General features: G+C 36.6%; 2 protein-coding genes across 23 annotated transcripts in view; one reads left to right on the plus strand and one right to left on the minus strand.

Annotated features, from left to right (window-relative positions):
* Nucleotides 1-1,233: 1,233 nt before the first annotated feature.
* On the minus strand, nt 1,234-23,163 carry NAF1 (nuclear assembly factor 1 ribonucleoprotein). Of its 2 annotated transcripts, none has more exons than XM_051965203.1 (9): nt 23,064-23,163; nt 21,751-22,682; nt 18,122-18,272; nt 12,888-12,981; nt 11,238-11,320; nt 10,764-10,921; nt 10,544-10,595; nt 9,215-10,013; nt 1,234-8,893 (listed from the first exon to the last, which is right to left on the minus strand). In XM_051965203.1, the coding sequence occupies exons 2-9, from the start codon at nt 22,254-22,256 to the stop codon at nt 8,481-8,483; spliced, it is 2,256 nt and encodes a 751-aa protein (XP_051821163.1). In that variant the 5' UTR covers nt 22,257-22,682; nt 23,064-23,163; the 3' UTR covers nt 1,234-8,480. The 2 variants fall into 2 exon arrangements, with proteins under 2 accessions (XP_051821163.1, XP_051821162.1); XM_051965202.1 differs by lacking the exon at nt 23,064-23,163 and adding an exon at nt 22,856-22,954.
* The window catches only part of NPY5R (neuropeptide Y receptor Y5), a 164,598-nt gene continuing 162,146 nt past the window's right edge, over nt 22,904-25,355 (plus strand). For 10 of the 21 annotated variants that reach the window (XR_007948170.1, XR_007948168.1, XR_007948172.1 and 7 more), the window contains exon 1: nt 23,390-23,759. The gene's annotated coding sequence lies outside the window, so the exon portion shown is untranslated. Of the gene's footprint in view, nt 23,003-23,387; nt 23,760-25,355 lie in introns of those variants that run through there. The other 11 variants (XR_007948163.1, XM_051965194.1, XM_051965196.1 and 8 more) reach the window with 5 other exon arrangements.

Here is a 25,355-nt window from a genome sequence, read left to right on the forward strand (position 1 = left end):
CCTAGCAACTCTGAGTACAGCTATAAGCCAAGGAGCTATGATTTTGAAAAATGCTCCCAAGATTGGATCTGGACCATGTGTACCTAGAGAATAGGATTCTAGAATAAAGGAAATATTAACCACCAAAGTTTTGCAGTGGGCAAAATATAAAATGACAAAGATAAGGGAAAGAGTAAAGCTACAGCTGTTTCCTAAGAAGGAAAAGGTGTGTAAAGAGGCAATAGGGATGGCAGCTGACAAGCCATCGTCATCTTTGCTACTGATTTTCCAGGCTAGGCAGTGGGTGTGAGCAATCAATACACCTCACCGCAAATGTTGATATTTGATTTAGGTAATGGCCACTGTATCCTGGGTATGCTTCCATTCATGTCAGCCCTTGGGTCAAAACTGATTGCACCAAACTATGGCTCTATGTCTAACTCACAGGATAGTAACAGTATTTGCCATTGAACACGAACAAGACAATTTGGTGATCCTTAGATGAACTGGATTAAGTTCATTGCTCCATTCTCTAATGTTAGGTTCTTATGGAGGAAGCTTTATTAATGTGTTGTTTTGTTCTTTTTTAATCTACCTACATACTAAACTATAGGTTAGTCTCAGATTCTTTTTCTCTCCCACTAAGGAAATGAGACAAAGTAGAAAATGATGTTCCCATTATGCTTCCCAGGTCCCCAGTGAGAAATCAACCTAATATGCATGAGCCCTTACCTGTTCACAAAAAACCATTTCTTCCCACAGCCTCTACTTGAACATCTCACTGTGATTTCCATGAGTAAACATTGTACTGTCTGAAACTGAACTGTACTAAGTATGACTTCAATGATGCAATCAAACATTTTGGGACAGATACCTATACCATGTTAGCCATGACCTCCTTTTGTAGATTTGGAATTAAGAACATTAACCAGAGACAGATGTAAAATAATGTTTCAAAATTTATGGAATTTTCAACAAAAAAAAAAAGTTCTAATAACACTAAAGGTCATATTGTGTGGTATGAGAGTGGGAATGAGATATTCTTTGTTCAGAGAATTTTTATTCATGACCTTTCTAGGGATCAGTTTTTAACTAGTATTTTAAAAATTTGAAATTAAATGAAAGTATCTGAGTAACATTAAACTGAAAAAAAAACTTGATAGTTATATTGGAAAACTCTCCATTCAACTGAAGATGAACCAATTTGGACAAATGAGAGAGAAATCAAAAAAGCATATAAATGACTCTACTCCATTTCATTGATTTTGTGAACATTTATTTGAACATTTATTTAACATTTAAACATTGATAAACATTTAAGATCTCAACATATACATGCATAATATAATTGTGTTACGGCACGCCACAACAGATTTACGGGGACGATAACTTAGTTGGATAACTAAGTCGTTTACGGCACAAATTTCACCAGCACCAATCGCGATGTAGCCCTTAGCCCCAAATGATTTTTAACTCTAGAGTTTCATAGAGTTTTACTCTATAGTTTTACTCTACAGTTACTTATTCTATAATTAAAAAGAGAAATAACATCAAATAGAGAAAGATACATTTAACATAGGTATTAGTATCAGTTTAAAGATTTATGTAGCGCCAAAAATGTATTAAGTAGCTACTGACGATCTAGAAAGACAATCTAAGAATCACTTAAAACTACTGGCGCTTAACAAGAACATTGAAGGTAAAGATATAGAGGGTTTGGGGGTTGTTTTTTTTTTTTGTTTGTTTTTTATTTTTTGTTTTTTTTTGGGCATACTTAAAGAACTACATTTACTCACAGTTTTTTTTTTTTTGTTTGTTTGTTTTTGGCATTTTTACAGTATTACACATCACAGAAATACACATTATTATCACATGAAGGGACCATAGACCCTTCTTTTACAGATACACAATTTACATTTGACACATTAACATTGTGCCAATTTCATAGGACCCTGAGGCCCTGAGAGGTGCTAAGTGATTTGAGAGAGCTTTTGCTTCACTCAGCGATCTTCACTCTTTGCTCCTCTACAAGGACCTCCACTTCAGTATGTTCCCAAAGGAAATTCTTAGACATGATGCTAAGGAAAATTGAATGTCTAAGACTTGACACCCACTGATCTCATTTAGTTATGAGAATGGGACATCTGAAAATTGATTTGAAGTCTTTGGGGAAAAGGACACTCCATAATTATTTGAAAATTACAAAAAAAAAAAAAAACAAACATATTTCAGAGCTCTAATTTGGACTAGCAGTATATGAGACATAGGCCCGAGTTACTCTGCCTCAAATCAACTGCTAGAGGTTCCATAAAATAGGAAAATGGTTTAAAATATAATTCAACTCAATTTTTTTCTTTTGTATTCAAGACACTAACCATGTTTCCTTTAAATGCATCCCTCTACTTCAGAGAATCTTGTTGTCAGAAAATTCTAGTCCAGCCCACTACTTCACTTTCCCATTCAACAGGACAAGTAGACTCCATTAAAAAATGAAGTAAGCAATCTGCATCTGGGATCCTAGTTGCCTAGCAATGTTGTTAGAAGGAGCAAAACGGCCCAAAGGGAGCACCCAGGAAGATACTCACTGATTCTCTCTCTCACAATCTCTTGCACACAGCCACCTTCTGTGAATGGATGATTATAAAGCCTTTGTACAACCTCTCAGCACCAATGCAAATCTTTTAGAGTTTGAGATCACAAAAATGTTAGAATTAGCCAATAAATTTCATGGAAGGGTTAGTATATTTAGTACCAATTTAGGTGCTGTGAGGTTATATAGAGAAGTACATGTCTGGTCCTGACCCTCAAGTAGTTTAAAATCTAGTTGGGGAAAAAAGATACACACATACATAAAAGATTAAATTACAACTCAGAACAATGAATAAATCCTTGTGAAGCAGCATACCCTTAAGTAAAAGAGGAACAGTGTGAAAAGTGTATTATGAGTTTGCATAATTGTCCTTTTTTAATAGTTAGAAAAGGCCTGATAAAGAAAGTAGGTTTGGGGCGGGCCTTGACAAAATGTAGATTCGAAGGGGAAAAAAACTTACTGTAAAATATTTCTGAGGTAAATAGTTTTGATATATATTCAAACATTTTATTTGACAGGCAAATTCCTAAGAATAACTTTTTATGCATGTGACATTTGTCTAACATCAGATTTAAAGGACAAGAAAGGAGGAATGAGGAAAAAACCCAATAGCTGTGTCAGTGTTACATCTACTTAAGAATATAATTTATCAGGATTCAGAAAAGCTTTTTGATCAGCAGACTTTTAAACAAAATTTGGATTTCTTTATTTGTATATTTTTTTCTTTGGGCGTAAACTTAATTTTACAGATAATGCTTTCATTTTAGAATTCTTAACATTTTTTATTTGTTCTAGAGATCTAAATCTGTGCAATCTTTGGCAATAAAGTAAGACAATACCTATAAATATTTTTCTAAGTATGATGTAGAATAATTACATAAGTAGAACATTAATTTGCTTCTCGATTTAAAGTCTCCCCTTTTATAATCATCAAACTAATGAAATTAAGACACCACAGATGCTAGGAAACTGAATATGTCGATGAATATTAAAGAATACTTCTAAAATTGGTACAGTGAGGCATTAGATTCATTGCTATATAATTGATTGGCTTTGACTGTGGGTACGTATTAAGAATATGGAAAGTTTACACTAACAATAAGATATTGGGTCCAAGCATTCAACTGAACTCTATTCCTCAGCAGCAGACTGATGTTTCATCTGAACTAGAGGCATCTGTATACTTACATGCAAAGTTTTCCTGACCACTTTAGAAATCACACAGCCAGTCACTTAAAAGCTTCTAATCAAGTGGATATAAGTCACACTAACTGAATATGGCTGAGTGGCTGCCATCTATGAAAAAAACGACTGTACCCGGGATTGTGGTATTATGCATTTTTCTGATTCAATATATTTACAAACATACAAAACTTGACAGTATTGATCAAATTAATGCCTAGCTATTTTCTTTAACTTTTAAATATTATTAAAATTCATTTGATTACATATACTCTACAACATACTTAATATTGTAATGTTGGTATTTACATTTGGCCAAAAAGAAAATTATACGTTAAATAAAAATCGCTTAGCTTTGAATGGGTAGCAACATTCATCACAATCTGTATATGTGAACTTAACGATGTCAAACCATCTCTTAGAAGTGATATTGTTCGACAGTGCAGGCAAGTCTATCTTAACAATAGCAGTGGGATGTAGAATAAAGCACATTCATGCCAGAGGACTATTAAGAACCCTTTAGAGTTTTCTTTCCCCAAACTTGTTAGAGACCACCTTCACCTATCTATCACTCTTTAATTGGGGTTCTATGCTAACAAGCAGATTTTTTGCTTTGGGCTTGTTTTTTGTATGTTTTTCTCCATTAGTATCTGACTTGCCTATGATCCTAAGATCATCTTTCTGTTTGGTATGGCATCTGTCTCCACAAAACAAATAAACAAACAAACAAACAACAACAAAAAAAAAACAGTGTTATGAGAGAGGTTATCACATAAGCAACAGAATAACTTGGTTTTTATTCTTCTGAGTTCACACATGTCACATTTACTTCAAAAGAAAATTTGATCATGGAATACTATTCTGATTTTGTATTTCCTTTTCCCTCTGGTATGCGCATCTACATCTCTAGTACTTGCTCATACTTAGTATTTTGTTCTAATATTATATGCAACCAAATCTCAACTATCCTGATTCTGCTAAGATTTGTTCACAGTGTAAACATTTCTAAGGTCATTTTATTTATCTTAGAGTTTGGAATCAGAGCCCCCTTTCAGGAATAAGGGACCTGCTGGTTAGATTAACTTTTGATAGGTTTTGTTTGTTTGTTTGAACCAGATAAAATATTGTTTTTCCAATACAGATATTTCTGATCCAGCATCCACTCAACCTCATAAACAGTCAAAAAGTTGGCAGCTATGATACTCAACACATAAACCAAGATGCCCCTAATTCTATAACATGCAAGAGTATAGTTGCTAAGAAGTTCAACTGACCATCCATTTTAAAAGGCGTTAAATAAACTGGTACAGGTTAGGAAATACACTTAATTAGATTAAATTGAAGTTATATATTGATATGATTTCAATCATTAAGGGAGAGTATTGAGGAAATCACTGTTAAGTCTCAATTTGTTTTGCTGTGATTTTAAAGGTTTTTCAATTTTACTGGAAAATAATCATACATGGTAGTGTTCAAAAAAAAATACATGAACTAAACTAGAAGAGTGATGGAGTGGTATGCATTTGATTAAAATTAGAACTGATAATTATTAATAAAATTTTATTCTAACTGCTTAGGAATCAACGGAACTATAGGACCTCCTTACATTTTAGGGAATTACAATTGGAAATATGTATGCATGGCATGCCATTTAACTGTCTTCCCACTGCAGCGTGAAGAATATTTAATATAGACTTTTAGTTAATTAGCCATTGTGTAACACTTTATGATAGTAAGATTTTAATTGCGCTTATGTAATCTTTGGACCCTCACAACAACCCTGTGAGGTAAGTACTACAGGTATTAGTATCCCCATCTTAAGGATGAGGAAACTAGAGGCTTAGAGAGGTACAAGATGACTTGCCTCGCCTCTCACAATGCTCTGATGACATTAAGCATTTAGCACGCTGTAGTACCACCTTAAGGATATACTCTTTCCCATGGCATGTTCTAAAAAAAATTTTTTTAATGATGGTACAGTGAATAGAAAAGAATCCAAAAAGGATAAAAGCCTTTTAAAATAAACAATATATAATATTTGTGAATTTCTCAAAGGGAGGGGATGTCTAAGAAGTATTACTTGTGAATTGTCAGATTTTAAATTTAATCATAGACCTTGAGCTCTCCTGTTAGATTTTTTAAAATTCATGTCCCATGTGCATATGGGTTCTTAAATGATTTCGTTTGATTCATTAAATGTTGGATCCTGTAAAGTATGATTAATTCCATAAAGACTCAACCAACAATTTGATTTGCCTCAGGATAATCTCACCTCATCAAGTTTTCTCTTAAAGATGGGACTTGGTAGGAGTAAGAAGGTCTCTTTTTAATTAATAGAATACAAATGAAAGTATCTTACATGGTTAACCTCTAACTATCCAAGATCAATCCACTAATTTTTTTTAACTTTTACATTTTTCTTGTTTATTCCTTTTCACCTGTGCTATAGACCAAGTTGTGAAGTAAATTCTATTAGGAATGCCAAGTGAAATGTTGTATACTTGTAAATGAAGATGCACTGTACATCTGGGATTAGGGGAGAAGTAGTTGAATGGGGAAAAAATCTTGCATCAAATTTTTCTGATAAGAGTTTGGTATCCAAGATATATAAACAATTAACAGATATATATACATATATATATATATGTTTTGTAGATCAATGTATGGAAAAACAACATTCACCTGAAAGCACAATTCGGCTACTACTTTGCTGCCTTCACGGATAATGTAAAAAATGATTTACTTACCTTTATAGCTGTGCATTTACCCTGCAAGGATTCAAACTGGCTACATTCAGCCACTTTCAGCATAAATTTTCCAGATCTATGAACCCATAACTCATGTTTTAAAAGAAAATATTTGCCAGATTTTATTTGACTAACATTTTAGTAATATGGTCTTGTACAGGGTTTTCAAAAATTCCTTGTGGAACTTTTAAATTTCATTATCATAGAAATGGTCTGTAAAAACTGATTTAAAACAAGTCTATTCAAATTTAGGACAATGGCATTACATGGCTGGACTCATTATAAGAAAAAGTATTCTTATTTCAGATCCAATGATGAAAGAAAAAAAAGGTTACCGTAGATAAGCTATGCCAAATTTTAGTCTGTCTTTTTAGTATCCAATGGTTCCAATGAATGGAGTATCTACATACACTGTGAATGAATGGCAGATCTCGAGTTATTTTTCCCCAAGATAAATTATTTGGTAGAAGATCAACTGTACTATGCTCTAATCATTTCCTTTCAATTGGGGGTGGATGGAGATAAAAGTAATTCTGCTAAGAACACATTTTTTTCCCATAGAATTTAGAATTAGAATTGCTAATGCAATGAACCTTCAAGAAAGCACTAGTCACAGCCTGTCTGGGTTACAGATTCTTCAACTCTAAAATGAGAGGACTAGACCAGATAGATAATTCATGAAGCTCCATTAGGATCTCGGATCTAGAGCTGGCCAGAAACTACCTATCTGCAATCTCATTTCACAAATGAGACTCAGAAAAATTAACTGACTTGTCCAAAGTCACATAGGTAGTACTATTTGGACTGTGGTTTCTTGTCAGATTTAATTTTTGTTTGTAAGTTTGTTTGCATAGATGTTGTACTACCTGTGTGACCTTGGGCAAGTCATTTAACCTTCCAGAGCCAGTTTTAACATTGGTAAAATGAGAGCATGTCCTAGATGGTCCTGTGAGGGCTCTCACAAATCTTGAGGGGCCTTATCAATTACCTCTCAAGTCTGACTGTCATTTTCAGTCTGAGGAACCTGAAGCCCAGACTGGTTCTGACTACTATTAAAGCCTCTGATTTTATACCTCACATGTGTGGTAAAGTAATATTTATCATAAGAATGCTTAATGAATGGAAGATAGCCAAATAAGTAAATTTTATAAAGATTCTCACTGACGAATGGATATTACACAATTTCACACTTAGAAGTTTTTTTTTTTTATTTTTTATTTTATTTTATTTTTTTTTTTTTAAGACTGGCCAACTTAGTAAAGATGAAGATTCTTGTACTTATCCTAAAATCAAGTTATGTCGGCCACTGTATTTGAGCCATAATACCTAGTTATCTTTAATTGCCAAAGAATGCATGGTTTTTCTTCTGTCATCTTCATTTGCTAAATTTTAAAAATCAATGTGGTTCAGGATTTTTGAAAATTTTATGATCGATCTACAAAAGCCATTTCCAAATACGTATATTTAGTTTAAAATACACAAACAAACTTTATTTATTTTCCCACATATCCTCAATGGGACTTCAAAATCTTATTTTGCTGAATTTAACACAATTGTTCCAAGTCAATCAATGGTTCAACATGATGAAAATCTGTTTAATCTCTGATGAAAGGTAGTCTATTTCTGCTATTTAGATCTATACTTTGGGGGGAGAGGAAGGAAAAAAACTCTTTAGGATTATAATCAAAGGGTTAAGTGACACATAATAACACATAACTTAAAAGTTTAAGTTGTTAGAGAGTTTTGTTTTGGATTTTATTTTTAGTTTTCTTTTCAATCTGAGATATAATTTTTTGTTAGGAGAGCATATGTCACTATCATTACAGTTCACAAATATTTGCCAATTGAATAATGAATTATTTTACAGTAAGTGTTTTAATCTTTATCAAGTTTGCTTTCTTTAGTAACTAGACTAAGGAATCACGTTTTTTTAAGGAGCTCTGTCATCTGTTTCTGTAGTGAGCTCATGAAACATGATCTGTCTAGTAGTAGGGTCTATAGTGGGAGCAGTGCCCACCACCCCTAGCGTGATGGCCCTGGAAGTGCTGATAATGTGCATTGTGCACATGCTGAGACAGCCCAGACCAAGCCACAGGCTGAGAGGGGTGAGCCTGGTAATGGGGCATGTCAAAGTACTGAGGGGCCAACTGATAGGAAGGCTGCATGAGAGAATTGTCTTGCCTGGGCTGAGGAGCAAACAGAGAGGGAGGGGCATCCTGGGCCAACCTGTGCTCAGCATTGTAAAACTGCCCCGCTGCCTGGGACCTGGAGTGGCTGGACTTGTGGTGTCTGCCCCGGGAGAATTCTCGGTGGTACTCGCGTTTGCTGTAGCAGCTCCTTCCAGCCTCTCGAGGCTGGGGGCACCAATGAACAGGTGCCTCTCCTCCATAAGCACCTAGCAAGGGAAAAACAGCCATATACAGAAAAGCAAAAACAAAACAAAATTCTAATACAACTAAGATACATATAAATATATAGGCATATCTTTTCTCCCCAGTGGACCTTCTGTACTTACTCAAAAGGCAACAACATTCCAACAATTCGTTGCTATCATTTCCCATATCCAGCAGTTACAGAATAGAAAGCATATGGGTTTAAAACATTTGAATGAAAAAGAATTCAAGATAGCTCTGGATTTTTCGTATTACTTTTTTAAATTGCTGTGAAATCCATTTTCTGGACTAAGCAATTCCCAAGTAATGTTACATTTACACACCGAAATTCTGATAGTCAGGCCGGTACTCAGCAGCAGGTCTGTACTCCTGGTTGTACTCAGCAGCAGCGGTGGCAGCTGTGGCGGCAGCGGCAGCGGCAGCAGCATGATATTCCTGTGGGTATTCCTGAGGGAATTCCTGGTATTCCTGGGGGAATTCCTGCTGCCCATACTCTACCTGCCCAAATTCTGCCTGGCCATATTCCTGACCCCCAAACTCCTGGCAGTATTCCCGTCGGAACTCCTGCTGGAGAAGCTGCCTATGATCATGCTGGACCATCTGCCTGCGATCCTGCCTGCGATCATGGCGGTTGGAGTGCCTGTGATCATGTCTGCTAGATTTCCTCTGATCCTGTCGGCCACCTTTCCTCTGATCTCTGTGTGCACCCTGTCTGCTTTCCTGGGTAGTTGTTCGTTCCCGGGCACCCAATCTGGTGTCCTGGCGGGAAGTCTGCCTACCCTCCTGGCGAGAAGCCTGCCTAGTCTCCTGGCGAGAAGCCTGCCTGGTCTCCTGCTTCTCCTCCTGCTTCTCCTCCTGCTTCTCCTCCTGCTTCTCCTCCTGAACTTCCTCCTGAGCCTCCTCCTGAGCCTCCTCCTGAGCCTCCTCCTGAGCCTCCTCCTGCCTAACATCCTGGATGGCAAGATGCCTGGATTCTGATCTGAAACCCTTGCGACCATCTCTGCTGTAGCTGGATCTGCTCTTTGACCTATGCTCTGCCCTCTGCTTCTTCCGATTCCGTCCGTAGTACTTCTTCTTGCTCTTAGCTGCTTTTTCTTTTTCATCGTCACTGAAATCAACAGCCTGTAGAGTGAAAAAGTACATTACCCTAAACTACATGATAATCCCATTGATTCCTGAAGCAATTAATGCATATTAGGGATTCCAGATCTACATTAAAAAAATGCTTCATTTTAATTAAATACACAAAATTCAAGTTCACCAAGTTCAGGAATGTTCATTTTGGTTTCAGTAACAAAAACTATTAGTTTGTTGATGTTGTGATACTTGTGCTAACATTTCATAATGTTTGGTGATGAACTGGCAAGATAAGTTTCAAACCATCTTGGAAATCCATTAACCTACCTACGTTGCATAGAAACATGACCTTAAAGTCAGGAACACTTGGCTCCACTTTCTGCCCCTCACACATACTAGTTATGTTACTCCTGCCAAGATTCTTAGACTCTCTTGTTGCTTTAAGGCAACTTTTCGAGGTCATGAAGTATCAGAGAAAGTGCTGACTCTCATGTTTATTCATAAGTTGTTAACATCAATGAAATCACTGGTCTGGTTCCCTAAAAGTGTGATAAATCAGAAAAAAATGGACTTACTTCAGGTGGTGGTTCTAGGTCATTCTTCCAAGAAGCATCAGAACCCCTATCCCTAGAAAGGGAAAAAAAAAAAAAAAAAGCAATGCTTATTGTGTAACGATATACCCTCAAGGAAGAGAGAAAATAGAAATAAAACAAACAGCAAACATTATAAAAAATGCAATCACTAAAACCATGAAATGTACTTATGTCAATTAAAATTATGCTAAGAAATACTTACCTAATCCTGTCTGTGAATATGTAGCGAGTGAAGTGTTGGATCGAGGGGGCAAAATACATGATGTCCCGGATTTTGATATCCTTTCTCTTGATATGTTCCATGCAAGTGAACCGCAGAACATAGAAGGGATGTGCAACAGGCCCAAAGATTTCAAAAATCTGGAGGGTAGGGCATTAGAAGAGGAGTGAACATCAGAATGTACAACAACAACAAACATGAGAGTCAGCTTAGCTTTAAACTCAATTTGATAATATTTCTAGAAGGAAGATTTAAAGGTAATTGTTAATATTAACATAATTCAAATAGAGTGTTCAAGGAAGTAGGTATGTTATTGAAGAGACCTGTATCCTTACTGCTATTCACTCTGAAAATTACAATGTCTTTTTTCAGTTATAGGAGGAGGGGAAAAAATCTGTCAATATGACACTGTCAAATACACTGGGCAAAATTTTCTTTTTAAAAATCCATACAAACCTTTCCAGCAGCATGTCGATTGCTCTTAAAGATCATGCTATCTTCACAAACTGGTGGTAGGTCAGTCACAGATTCAATTATCACTGAAAAACCAGACCAAAGAAATAATTAGCTATATTTAAAAGAACCTTTAGTCAAAGGTAGTTTAGATGTAAATGTAAATGTAATGTTAAAGCTGATAATTTCAATGCAAGTTAAAACAACAATTGAAGGCAGGATCTTATACCTTAAAACCTATTCTTGGATATGGGAAGTATACTATTAGCTAAGAAGAGGTCTTGCTGTTTAGAAGGCATAGCCAACCCTACAAATCACAAAATTTTTAGAGGTATGAATTCAAGCATATTACATATCAACAAATGTTAGCTTTGGACATTTACAAAAGCAAGAAGAAAAACCAAAAAAACCAAAAAACCAAACAAACCTGAAACATTTTAGAATATCAAAAAACCCTTCATTTTTAGAAATTCTTCCTACATTTAAGACTTTTGCCATTCCTATCCTCATCCTCATCCCCATTCCCTCAAGTATTTCCTTTTATCCTGCCCTCAGGCATTATTTGATGACACATGAAAAGCTTTTACAGGATTCTTCTGCTGGCACAGGTGGTAGAGTAGGTATGAGTTGCACAATAATATGGTCTTTTTCATCACAGCCATCTCTTTGAACTTCCCAGATTCTATTGATCACATTGTACTTTTTTTTCTTTAAAAAAAAAAAAATTAATCTAGACCCACTGGAATCTCTCATTGATCTAATACATCCTAATACTGATCTAATAAAATCCTAACAAGAAAATGCAAAGAAGAAATAATACCTTTACATACATATTTGGAATAAGTTAATCCATTTGAAAATGCAATTAATTTTGTTAGATGAAATACAATTAATTTTGTTAGATGAAATATTTATGTGTGGTAATGTACCCAATTTATTCACAGGCAATAAAATCAGCCAATTAACAAATTTAGGGTTGGGTCTCATGGAGCCAGAAATAAAATTGAGGATGAGGAAAGAAGCATTTTGTCTTATATGACAAATCCAATGTTTTTATATTTCTTAATTTGGAGGACTCTAGATATTTATCACATCCAAATATGTAAAGAAATCACTAGGTACCGAAAGCCAACTTGTGATCCAAGACTGGTTTGAGCCTATGCTTTTCATCTTGTAAATAGTCTTTTTTCTAATGACAAGGAACATAAAAGGGAGAACTCCAATTCTTGAGATCTGAATTCTATTAACTCTGATTTTACGACATGATTTTATTTAAGTTTCTATGCTTCAACATCAATGTAATTATGCACTTCTTACCTGACTCACAGGTAACTGTGATGACAAATCACTTCATTTAGTATTTTTCTTCATCATATTTTGGGCTAAATGGTATATTAAATTCTTACGTATTTTGAAATATTGAAAATCGTGTAACTTTATGTAAAGTACTGATAAAACCAAGAGAATCCAAGAATTTCACGATTCCTAAAGAGCAGTACAAAAATCACAGTACTTAAATATAAAGAAAATCCTTTTTACCTTTTCCTTAATTGTTTGCAAGATAAAATAACAAAGAAAATATAGATCACTAAGAAAATGTGTCAAATAGTTAAGTATAAATAGTGAATATAATTAACAAAATATTTTACATACCTAGTTTTTCGATAATACCTGAAACCCTCCCAAAGGGCTGTAGGTCAACACTTTCAGGCAGAATGAGAGTCATATCATCTGCTGGAGCGGGTGCCTACAAATAAAAGTATTAATTTAGCAACTAACAAAAAAGGGAAATCTACTACTCACACTTATAACAACACTTTGATGTTTACAAGACTTGTATACATGATCTCATAGGAATTCATATGAATAACCCTAACAAAGTAGCAATTCAAGTCATGCCTCCTCTTTTTACAGACATTTTCCTAATGACATGATGAGAACTTTCCTACTAGAGATAGAGTTGGATCCATATGACCCTGGAGAATGCATGGAGCTATGGGTCAATGACTTGTTCCCATCCTATCACACCCAAAAACTGGTTTTAAAAAAAACCCACATTGAAGAAAGAAAGAATTAAGTCTGGACTTTGTATTTCAACTTTAACTACACAATTAATCTTAATTTATCAACAATTCTAGAGAGCACTTTAATAAACTCCCTTGGAAAATCCCTTGATTGTCTAGACACCATCATCAAAAAACATTAATTAATTAAATGTTTAATTGTGCATGACACTGTTAGGCAGTGTGCCAATAGAAACATACTAAGCCATTAAATTTTCCTCTGAAAAGACAATGCTTATTATTTAACTTTTATTACCTCTCTCAAGAGTTCTCACTCTGCATTTTCCAAAATTACTGTCACTGGTCAAAAGGCCATGAGAATGTATTTACGAATTAGCTCACAAAAATTCAAAACAAATGTAAAAGTCCCATCTCAACAACAACAAAAGTAGTGTAACAAAAATAATTTAAAAGATAAAAAACAATTTTCTGTAATTCATTGATTTATACAATGTTTCTGAAAAACAACTTTTTCCAAATGGAATCATATTTTAAATGCAAAAATTTACTTTAGTAAATTAGGAAAATTATTGCTTTTGGACCACAGAGAATTATTGTCTAAATAATCCATTAAGAAAAATATTTTCACTGAGCAAGGCATGTCTGCATTTTTATTTTAAGTGGGACATACAAGGAAAATGTTTTCCCCTCTCCAAGTCTTTCTCCATTTAAGAGAGAATACCTTATAATAATAAGATATTATTATACCTTATAATGGACTGCCTAACTCTGGGTAGCAGGTAGAAAAATTTTAATCATCCAACCTGCTTGTTTCAATTGCAAAGACTACAAAATGTATAACTCTGATTAGGGCATTGTTTATATACCCATAATGAGTCGAATATATTTTTATACAAACACATCTCATAATTAATTAGGTCTTTTAAGACTTGTGCAGCATGTATCATTTCTATAGATCAGTTATTTCATGTTTAAAAAATATGCTTGCCCCAGAATATGGTTTGCAATAAACTAAGAAAATTGAGATTTGCTCCCCATTTCAGTGGGGAAAAAACTAACAATTAGCATTATTAGAAATGACATGGCAGCCACATGAAATGACTATAGCTGATTATGATTCAAACGACCAATAAATGTTAAACAAGTATAATCCTAGCACTAACTAAAAAAAGTTCCATTCTGTTTTAGTTGCTAGGTTTTAGAGGAATATGTGCATTTCAGTGTTATTTTTCTTAGGTCACTTTTAATTTACCAGAGTTGCTTAACTCAAATCTGACCCCATTTTAAAACACACAAAAGCCAGAATATTAAGCAAGTAAGGGTTATCCTATATCAAATGTTATGATCAATTATCCACTAGGGCTAATTTTCATTTTCCTATGAGGAATGGAATTTGTTCTTTTCTCTGCTAAGGGTACAAGATGTTCATGAAAGCTTTTGGTTAGAGATAAAATCTCATAGTATATTAAGCAATGTGATACTGGAAAAAAAAAAGACAGCAAGAATACAAGTTATATTAAGGTCACTCAAATGAACCACACCCTGAAAAATGATACCTGTCATTTAATCCCGATCTTTGTATTGTTTTGACAATTCACCAAAAACCATTTCCACATATATATATTATAATGAAATCCACATTTCTATTGTGTTTTTAAGTTTTCCAAGTGCTTTTCTCATAATAAAGATGAAACGTAAATATTATAACTTTTTCAGATATGAGACACCCGAAGCCCAAGTCAAAAGCTAATCAATGCCAGGTCAAGTGTCCTGACTTCATGTCCAAAGTCTTTTCACCATCAAAAATGCAATTTCCCACATTTAATCCTAGAACCTCATTAAGCAGGTAGGACAAGTACTATTATTGAGATTTTAAATATCAAAGTGTTAATGCTGATGCAAAACGTAATTTTTTTTTTACAGAATAAGGTGAATATGTACTTAGACCTTCATAAAAATTAAGATGCTTTTTTCATATAGAAAGGTGATGTTATTGACCTACCATAGGACTTATGCCCCATATTGATTTTGGGTTTTTTTTTTTGTAAGAATCATATTTGTTTTTTATTAAGAAATGCTGCTTCAATTCCATGGTCTAGTAGCTAATGAAATCAAGGGACTTGTGGGAAGGTCATTGCTATTTATGACATCATCTCAAGATCTAAAGGATGTAGTCTAAATATATGTTTTTTTACATTATAGAATTATAAGTTAGGCTATGAAGAGTGTGTAAAGGCAAAAATGTCTGGCTAAGCCATCTGAATTTTAATTTTAATTAGATCATCTAGAGACATTTAAGATTTCTAAGTAGGAATGTGATATTCATTTATGATAGGCACCCCACCCCCCCAATATCATTTCTAAAGATGGTCAAAATTTTGTTGATTTTGGGGAATAAAACACAATAGGCTTTATGGAATGATCTCCATTCAAAACAGATCCTACAGAGTAGAATTTTTGTTTGTTTCTTTTTGATCTGAATCCCCATGTCCTCATTTGTGAAATGGGGGAAATATCACATATTTAAAACTATATAATTTTTAGTGTTGTGGTGAGGAAAACAGTTTGCAAACTAAATGAACGCACCATCATTTTAATCATTCTTTCAACGCAACTGATATGCCCAGAAATGCAATTAAACATAAGTCAACAATGCTATCGCCCCTTCACCCTCACAGATGGGTAAGACCTGAAAAAATCATTAAAACACCTTTTCCCCCAAATAACCTAATTTTATCTTTCTGCTTAGCTCTCCTTTCTTTTACATGCACTGGTTTCTACAAATTTTGTTTTAAAGATCTTCCTCAGAAACCTCATTTGAATCCCAGACATTTACTTGTAGAACTCTCGCAAAGACACAAGCTAATTTACAATGTTACTATCTGGCCCTTCTACACATCATTTGTTTGTTTGGATTTCTTTAGATCAGTCCTTCCATCTTGGCTACTTATATCAGGAATTATCCAGTTCTCTTATGGGAAAATTCCCTTTCTTCCTTAGTGAGTACACAGCTCTTTTCCTCTTGCCTAAGATGGCCAAGTAAGTCAACCATCACCTCAAGGGTGGAAGGCATAGTTGGGAGGACATTCACTCTTCAGAACAAATAAGGATTTTATTAATTTAGTGACCAGAGAAATAGCCATAGTTAACTTTTTTCCAAAATTAAATCCATTTAAAAGACTTAAGTTTAAAGTTTAATAAAAACAAAATATGTTAAACAAAAAGGCAAAAACTCATCTTAACTTCTGATAGATTAAAGTGCACCTGAAATTAATATATAATTTAATTCAACAAGGATTCATTAAACAAATACAAGGTGCAAGTAGCAACCATGCCAGTAGCGATATAACAAGATAACAATCGAGATAACTAAATCATCCTCCATCACAATCATAAAAAAAATAAGAGCAAATAATCCTTAAAAGCAGGCTTTGAAATACTATCCCTAATCACACCCTGAACACCCCTTCTCCAACCACGGCACCAAAAAACAAGGTTCCAGATTCTCCCAAATTAAAAAAAACAAACAAACCATCAGGGACTTTATTAAACCATAATCCATTCCACTTCATTCAAGTAAACTCTCCATTAAGCAGTTAAGTAGCCTAATGGTTAGATTTTGCCACAGCCTCAGTGGCAGTGTACCCTGTGCAACAAATTTACTACTATCTTTCAAGTAACCCTGTTCTCCAAGGCAAAAAAAAAAATAGGAAACAGACCTAAGAAGATGAAATTAAGTTGCACTTATTTAAATAGAATTCCTTAAATAAACATTCCCCTTGTGAAGCTTTTTTTTTTTAATTAGCTGCTTATGTCATGTGTTCTGCTTGTATTTTTAAATACATTGAAGGAAAATAATGACAATCACATTAAAAATGCAAACAGTCTATCAGAAGCTTGGCTATAAAACTTTAAGGATATTATAGTAAAAACTATCTTGATAAGAAAATTCTAACTGGAAAAGGCTAGTCACATATGACAAAGACTGCTGTTTTTTTTCTCTTTTCAATCTGTTACTTTATGAAAGAAAAGGCAAACTTGAGATTTTTTTTTGGTTACATGGTGACTAATGCCTTTTTAGGACTAGTACAAGGCAGTCACAGATTAAGGTTGCTATTCAACCAAATTTTACGTATCAGTAAGGTCTGTAAGAGCCTAGATGTTTTTAACACCCCAAATTTCTTTAAATAAAAGAACCAGTTAAAGGTCTCTATGATTGCTTTTAAAAGATATACATTTTTATCTGGAAGTGTAATTGCAAACAGAGGCAGAGAGGAAATAAACAGCTTCATTGATGCTAGTTTTAATACTCCCAAAACAAAGAAGTAAAAGCCAGGACCACACTCTTGCAATTATATTGAGTCCTAGTCATCTCTAGACATATTCCAAGTCTCTTAAAAGACACTAGTGAAGTTTTGAAAAAAAGATAAATATGAACATCTAATCAATTTTCTGTTTGTTTCTTGAACTGTCTTAACTAAAAAAAAAAAAAAAAAAAAAAAAAGAATTTCCCATTATTATTGAGCCCAATTTCCCTACCTATGGATCAGAACGCATAGTGTGTTGCATGTAAATCTGTATGGGAAAGAGTCAGTAACAGTTAAGAGGCAGGAAGGATACATTTCTTTGCCTCAGCACTGGGAAATTTAGAATAAGAAGTATAGAATATCTGAACAGAATGGTCCTTAGAGATTCCCAGTCTAAATCAAGCCTCAATTTCAAAGATTAGGAAACTAAGGCAAATTCGGGGATATCAACACCTTTAAAAGGCTTATTTTTGAGCCTTTTAAGGTAAAAAGGTGGGAAATGGGCTCAGTGTGTTTGGGAAATTATGTTAAGAAATAAAGGGAACTCAGATCTTACATCAGCAGCAGGTATGTCTTTCTTTTTAAAGCAGAAGATGCTCTTCTGCTTTGGTGCACAAGCCTGGCCATCTTCTTCCTCATCATCATCATCTGGGCCATGAAGTTCTTGAATTCTACAGGAGGCTGCTGAGGTTTCAGAATCCGAGTCGCTGTCCGGAAAAAAAAAGTCACAAATTTAGTAAACTCTTTCCACAACACTAATATCAGAATATACTTTACCCAAATCCAAACTGGAAAATCCTTACTATTTCAAAAGTCCTGTTTTACTTCTTTTTCTTACCTTAAGAAGATTCCCTGAATTAAACCTCCTCTTAAAAAATGTACCTCCGGTGGCTATTCTAACAAACAGACTGGTATTCTCAGTCAAGAGAAATTATCTCTTGCCCAGACAGTCTTTGAAGTTTTTCTCCAATTTGCTGGGCACTTAATTAACACCTACCTTCCATCTCCTTTTTGCAGTCTTTCAGTTCTCTTTTCAACAATGTTAACTTCAACTAAATATAGTAAAAAAACAGAACTATGAGAGTATTTTCTCCCCTGACAAATACTGAGCCCCTTTCTGACGTATTTTTTCCTTATAGAGTTTTTAAAGGACCTTAACTCACCTGCTCTCTTCAGGGACTCGGATTCTTAAATAAGCATATGCACACCCCATCCCGAGAAAAGCAAAGGCTGTTGAAATTTCATAGACTTTACAAGGTACCATCGGTAGCATACAGAAATGCTTAAAAGGTCAGGGCTAGCCTAGTGAAACCTCACTTTTTTTCGGGTACCATCACATCGGCTAAGTTTCTGCGAAGTATTTTTGAATTTGCTAAGATCGAATTCAGAGCTAGAGGGAGCGTTAGAATTCATCTAGCCCAAGAATGAGGGAGGGATAGAGAAGGAAAGTTTCCTTCTCTTTCCCAAGAAGTGGAGTATGCTGCAGTATTGCACTGGCAATATATACTATCTCTAGCCCAGCCCCCTCAGCACGCCCAGCCCCCTCATCCTGCCCACCCTCCTCCTTGCACCCAGTCCGCTAGTCAATCAGGGTAAAGTGCCAATCCTGGACCACGCCCCCTAACCTACACAAAAAATCTATCTCTTCTGTGGTGTCAAGAGCACGGCACTTGGGAATAATAAAAAGAAAAATAAAAGGAAAAAACCAAAAATCTTGGGGTTCCGCCTCCATTATACAACACTTTTTATCAGGAAAAACTAAAAACAAATCACTTAGCTTCTCTGAGATAAATTTCCTCATCAAATGAGGAAACTGGAATCTAGAGGAATTATTATTATAATTATCAAAATAACAATCCTTTCCGGTAAGAGGAAAATGAAAATACATATGCAAAGCATTTTGAAAAAATAACTAAGTACTAAATAAGTACTAAGTACTAAATATGAATGCTGTCCGAAGACACTAAATCAGTGAAATTTTGCAGAAAAAAATATATTAACTTTCACCATCCAATATAAATTTCCAAGTAAAATTCAACTAATTTAGCAAAGGAGGAATGCTCCAGGTACTCAAGCACCGAAGGTTTCAATAGGGTTGGGCGCAATGTAAGGTTTCTGAAATAAGCTGCAAAAAAAAAATAAGTATCAATATCTTGGTTCCAGACTAGATTCCTCTCTCCCTCCTTTTCAATCCGCTCAAAGTATCTGCTACCATATAAATGTACAGCTCTGACTGAAGCTTAACCAATAACTAAGGGGAAAAGGGGAGGAGTTAACGATTAAGGATCAAAGAGCACTTTTTTTGGTGGAGGTAGAATCCGTTAGGAGAGTGCAAAATGACTAATTATCTTCCACTTTAGAGAAGAGGGGCAAATAGTCCCTCAGATTAAGCACTCCCCAATACCTTTTTTTTAGGGGTGGGGTAGAGTTGCTGCAGGAGAGAAAAGATTCATGATTGGGAGAGCTATGTAGGAATGATTTCCCCACTAAGAATCTATAACCCCCCTTCAATGAGACTTAAGAAGGGAGGGTCAAACATTATTGCTACATACACAAAACTTGGGGTGAGGGAAGATGAAATGCCTAATAACCCCACCACTTTTTATAATGGGAAATTAAAAGTCAAGAATTTGGGAGGAGCAAAGCGACATCTAGATACCCCAATAAAACATCACAGAGCAATTTTGGGGAGGGATAAAAGCACAGAAAAAAGGTTAATAATGAGTTGTAACTAAAAATGAGTACTGATCATTTAATTAAGAATTGAAAAGCAAGTTTCAAGAGAGGAATTAAATCAGGAGAGTAAAATACTGCTAAATACTCAAGACTTGGGAAAGAATAATTGCCCCAATTTAGGGTTGCAAAGCATTTTTGGGGAAGGAAGTACAGAGTATAATTAAATATCCCCAATTTGGAAGAAAGAAGAACCAACAGGTCATTCTGATCAAAGATCGCAAAACATTTTTGGAATAAGAGAAATGAAAAAAAAAAAGTTATAATTTGGTGAGAAAATGAGAAGATTTATCAGCCCAATTTAGGATTATTACAATGCATTTTTTTTGGTGGGTTAGATTGCAAACGCTGCAGGAAGGCAAAACAACATGTATTACAAAACAGTTATGCTGGTGAACAGAGGAAGAGTAATCACCCCATTAAAAATTGAAAAGCACTTTTGGTGTTGGGGCCAGTTAGGCAGAAACATAAACAATTATTGGTAAATTCCTGTGACTTTGAGAGGAAGATAAATTTCCCCAGACTAATTATGCCCTAAACTACGGGGTTTTTTCCCCCCTGGAAGGAATGGGTGTCAACCAATATTGCTAACATGTTAGGGGGAGAATAAGACTTTTTAACAGTAAAAAGCGCAACATTCTGACAAGAGAAGAGAGACTCAATTGTTCCAATTAAGGATTTACTGTACTTGGAGAAGAGAATTTTTGAAGGGGGAGTTAAAAACCTACTGCTAAATATTTATGTCATGGGGGAAAAAAAGTAGAGGACTCTTCACCCCAAAAGACAAGTATTTTTTGTTAATATAATGCAATCAAAACTAAGTTTTTCCTACATACTCAACCCTTGGAGGAGAAACATGCCAGACATCACCTCGATTTACAAATATGAAGCATTTTTAGCCGTGTAGTTGGGAAGGAAAAACTCGCCCCATCCGTTAATTTGTGACCTGGGCAAAGAGGTGTCTGGGCACAGTAATCCTGGGGAGAACAACAGCTTTGGAGGGAGAAATAAGTGTGGCAGGAGCCATTCAAAGCTTCTCCTCAAGACTGATGGTTTTGCGGGCAAGTCATTGAGTTTTAAAGCCTGCAAAGCCCTTTTTTCAAAAGTTACTGCTCAAGCCCAACAATTTAAGTAGGGAAAGAGTACAAGATGCTTTTTTTTCCCCCTGGAGACACAGAGATACTCAGAAACGCAAAAAGTTACAGAAGATCCTGCGCACTCGGAGACAAAGCGAGGTTCATCTGACACTTTTTAACCGGGGTTTGGAAGAGATGTCAACAGGTTGAAGGGGAGCCCGGCCTTGGGGAGAGGAGCCCTAGTGAGGAGCTCGCACCGGGACACTTTGCAGCATGCACCCCATGCCCCAACCCGCAGTCCCGCCCAGTCCTCTTCCCACCCCCCCCAGGCACACACGCCCATGCCTCAGGGGCTGGGGGGGCCTCTTTTTCATACCTGGCTGAGTCCCAATTGTGCAGGGGCTTGCCTCGGCTGGGTCCGGGCATGCAGTCATCATCGTAGTCCATGGGCTCTTCCTTGCCCACTTTGAGGGGCTGCTCCCAGACTACCAGGGACAAGTTGGCATCATCCTCATCCTCATCCTCATCCTCATCTTCATCCTCATCATCGCTGTCATCTTCGTCATCGTCAATGATCTTATGGCTCGGTCCCGGTTTAGGTTCACTCATTCCTGCCTTGGGGTCTCGGATTAGGGAGGACGGTCCCTCTCCGGGGTCGGGGTCGGGGTCGTCATAAGGGTCAGTTTCGGGGTGCTTGTCACTGGCATGGGTCTCACCAGATTCGGTGGACTCTACTTTAATGCTTTTGTTGTCCACCTCGGGCTCAGAGTTCTCCGTCCCTTTCTTCCCGTCCACCTCCTTCCCCTCTGTCCCGTCCACCTCCTTCCCCTCTGTCCCGTCCACCTCCTTCCCTTCTGTATCCTCCATCTCCTTCCCTTCCATCCCGTGCCCAAGTTGGGCCACTTTGCTTATGTTTCCCTTACTTTTTTGCCTATGCTTATACCCCACCCCCTTTAACTTTCTTATCCCCCCTTCTCCTTTCCTGGGTCCGGAGGACCCACCTGCTTGCCCTCGGACACAGACGCCCCAAAGTGGAACGTCTGCGCCAAGAACAAGGGGAGGAGGACTCTTTTAAAAGCTCAGGAGCTCACGCGTTCACCCGGTAACAGCCACGCGGGCAGGCGGGAGGGCGCTGGGGAGGAGGGAGGGCGGGAGAACAGGCGGGTGCACGCCGAGCTGGACCATGGGAGCCGAGCGCCCTCTGCCGGTCGCACATGCACACGCACGCCACGCGCCACACGCCTCACAGAAAGCAGCTCCACTTCCGGGCGGGGCTCAGAAGAGCCGAGAGATCAAACCGCTAGGAGCCTGAAGATAGGGAGGAGGAAAGAGGAAAAAGGGGGAAAGAGTTAGGAGGATGAAGTCAGGTGGGCTAGAACTTGGGCCCCGATGGCCTCAGGCTAAAAGAGTAAATGACCAAAATGCTCCCAAAAGAGGAGAAAGAATGAGAGAGGTAAACTAAGGAAAGCGGTTAGACTCACGAGGGCAGCAGGGTGGCCAGAGTCTCCTACACACCGCCTGAAGGAATGGAACCAGCCTCAACCAGCTCAAACCGGCCTAAGCACTAGGGGTAGGGAGGGGAGTTAAAGAAGGCGGAAGCGGAAACCTGAGAACCGGAAAGCATTCAAGTAGGTCATTTCAAGGAGTATTACAGGCAATTAATGGGTTAAAAGTAACCCGTAATGGTACCATAAAACACCAGTGTGATCTTAGGCACCAAAGAATGGCACTCGCTATCGTCGACTTTACTTCCTCTAAAAGTTTATGGCACCCAAGTTGCTAAGTTGTCCTGCCAGAAAAGTTTCCGGAAAAGATGACGTAGTGCATGACCTGGCGCAATATGGCTGGCCAGGCTGTTGCTGGGGAAATTTTGTATATAGAATACGCAGTACGCTGCCGCAATACGGCAATGCGTTGCGGTAGAACGTGGTGACGTAATGCCTGCTGAGCTGGCAGCACGTTACTGCTGTCCCCAGCGTAAGGTCACGTTGAAGAACGGAATGGCGTCATCATGCCAGAAGCTGGCGCTTCTGGGAAAGCGGGCAATGAGTCGGTGGATTTTTAGAGGCCTGATCGCTATGCTGTAAAACGTTTTTGTAGCTTATTTCATCAAAATTTTTGTGATGCCGCTATATTCACAGTGTGTACCTTTCTTTCAGAATCTATAAGAGAGGAGCAGCGGTGTCCGATGGATTGTTGGAAGCTTGCCGGGAGTGTGGAGAACAGTAGGCCGCTTTTTTCCAACGACCCCTCTTACGCAGAATGGGTGGGATGCCATTGCCTAGGAAACGTAAATATGGACGCTTAGCTGGGGAAGCTGAGAAGTGCTTACGTGGTGAGGGCAGCACTTTCTGGTTCCCTGTCAGGGCATCATTCCGGCCACAGGTATGTCAGCGACCACAAAATGAATACTTATTGAGCGCTTATTCTGTGCCCAGCTTTGCACTGCTGAGGGGAGGGGGAAATTGAGGAGACGCATAAAGACGTGATTCTTGGGTAAATTAAGTAATGATATGGGGAAAGAGAAAATTTTGCGATGTAGACTATAACGGTGTGGGGGTCTTGAGGAACTAAGGAAAGGGGCTTCCAAGAGCTTCATGGAATAGTAAAGAGTTGTGTTTTTGTTTTGCTTTGCGTAGAAAAATTGCTTCTCAGTCAAAAGACTTTAAAGAATGACTAGAATTGGAAAAGATGGGGAGAGTCGGGTTATTTTGGGTGAAGAAAAATATCCTAAGTAAAGGCAGGACCAAATATAGCACATTCATGAAATAATGAGAACAAGCCAACTGGAGTGAAGGCTTCCTGTTGGGAAATAGTAGTAAATAAAGCTGTCCTCCCATCAAAGGATGGGTTGGGCAAGGTTATTTAAAAAAAAAAAAAACCCTAGAAAGTTATGAAAGGGAGGTTAGACTTGATGCATTTTCAGTAGGTTATTATAAATTATTGCACAGGTGAGTGAATGTTTCTTTCAATTAAAATTTCGGTTTTACCAAAATGTATGAAATCTTTAGGAACTGAGGGGAATATAAGCTGATGAAGTAATAGGAATATGATGTGTGATTTTGTAAGAATAAAGTGAAAATAAAGTGCTCTAAGGAAATTATTGTTTGCATGAGTTAATGAAATGACGGATTGGAAAATTGTGTCTGGCAAAAGATTTTTTTCTGGATTAGAGGAGATGGGATGGTGGATAATTCTAAGGTTGGTGATGAAATCAAATAGGATTTCTTAAGATTTGAGGAAATTGAGACTCAAACAGACAACTATGGAATGAAAAAGAAAATTTGAATTTTAAAAAGTAACTATTCATATTTATTGTTAAGGTATTGGATTTGTATATGCTGGAACTGCTGTTCAGTGACTATAAATGTTTATCAAAAATAAGAGCAATAATTAAGAGATTTATATGTGACAAAATTGGCATTTGTAATCCTTGAGGAAGAATATTCTTAGTGGCAAAGATTTTTTTACATTGCACCTGCATTAAGTTTAACTCTATATTTGCCTTTGTTGTGTGTGTCTTGGATTTCTAGTTAAATCTTTTGAATGCCACCCATTGAAAAGCATAAATAAATCAACATCATAATTGGCTTCTTAAAACCTCTAGAATCTCTGGTATTTTGTTCCTCATTCATTAGCAAACACAATTTGAACGCAATCAATTAATCAATCAGTGATTGATTAGCATAGATAATTTAAAAGATTTAGTAGATTTGAGTGGGAAACATGAGTATAAAATAATTCTAATGTTTATCTAGCATGTATTAAGCATTTGTAAGAAAAAAATGCTTTTTACAATTAAGAACTTAAATGGAGGCTTGCTGTTTATGTGTTAAGGCAAAAAAAAAAAAAAATCTATTGTATCCTCCTTTGGGTCCTGTACTCTAAAGAATATATGAAATTTGCCATTCTTACTATTCAGCTTACCTTTAAAGGTAAAAGGAGGTTTGATATTTGGGAGTATTTAGTAAGAGGGAGGTG

This window comes from Antechinus flavipes, chromosome 6, assembly GCF_016432865.1.
Source record: "Antechinus flavipes isolate AdamAnt ecotype Samford, QLD, Australia chromosome 6, AdamAnt_v2, whole genome shotgun sequence".
Lineage (NCBI taxonomy): Eukaryota > Metazoa > Chordata > Mammalia > Dasyuromorphia > Dasyuridae > Antechinus > Antechinus flavipes.

Coding starts and splice junctions, on each gene's coding strand:
- NAF1 (XM_051965203.1), bottom strand. CDS start 22,256: ATGGAAGGGAAGGAGATGGAGGATACAGAAGGGAAGGAGGTGGACGGG. Junction 18,273..21,750: donor CACAATTGGGACTCAGCCAG/GTATGAAAAAGA, acceptor TTTTCCGGACAG/CGACTCGGATTCTGAAACCT. Junction 11,321..12,887: donor AGGTATTATCGAAAAACTAG/GTATGTAAAATA, acceptor CTGGTTTTTCAG/TGATAATTGAATCTGTGACT.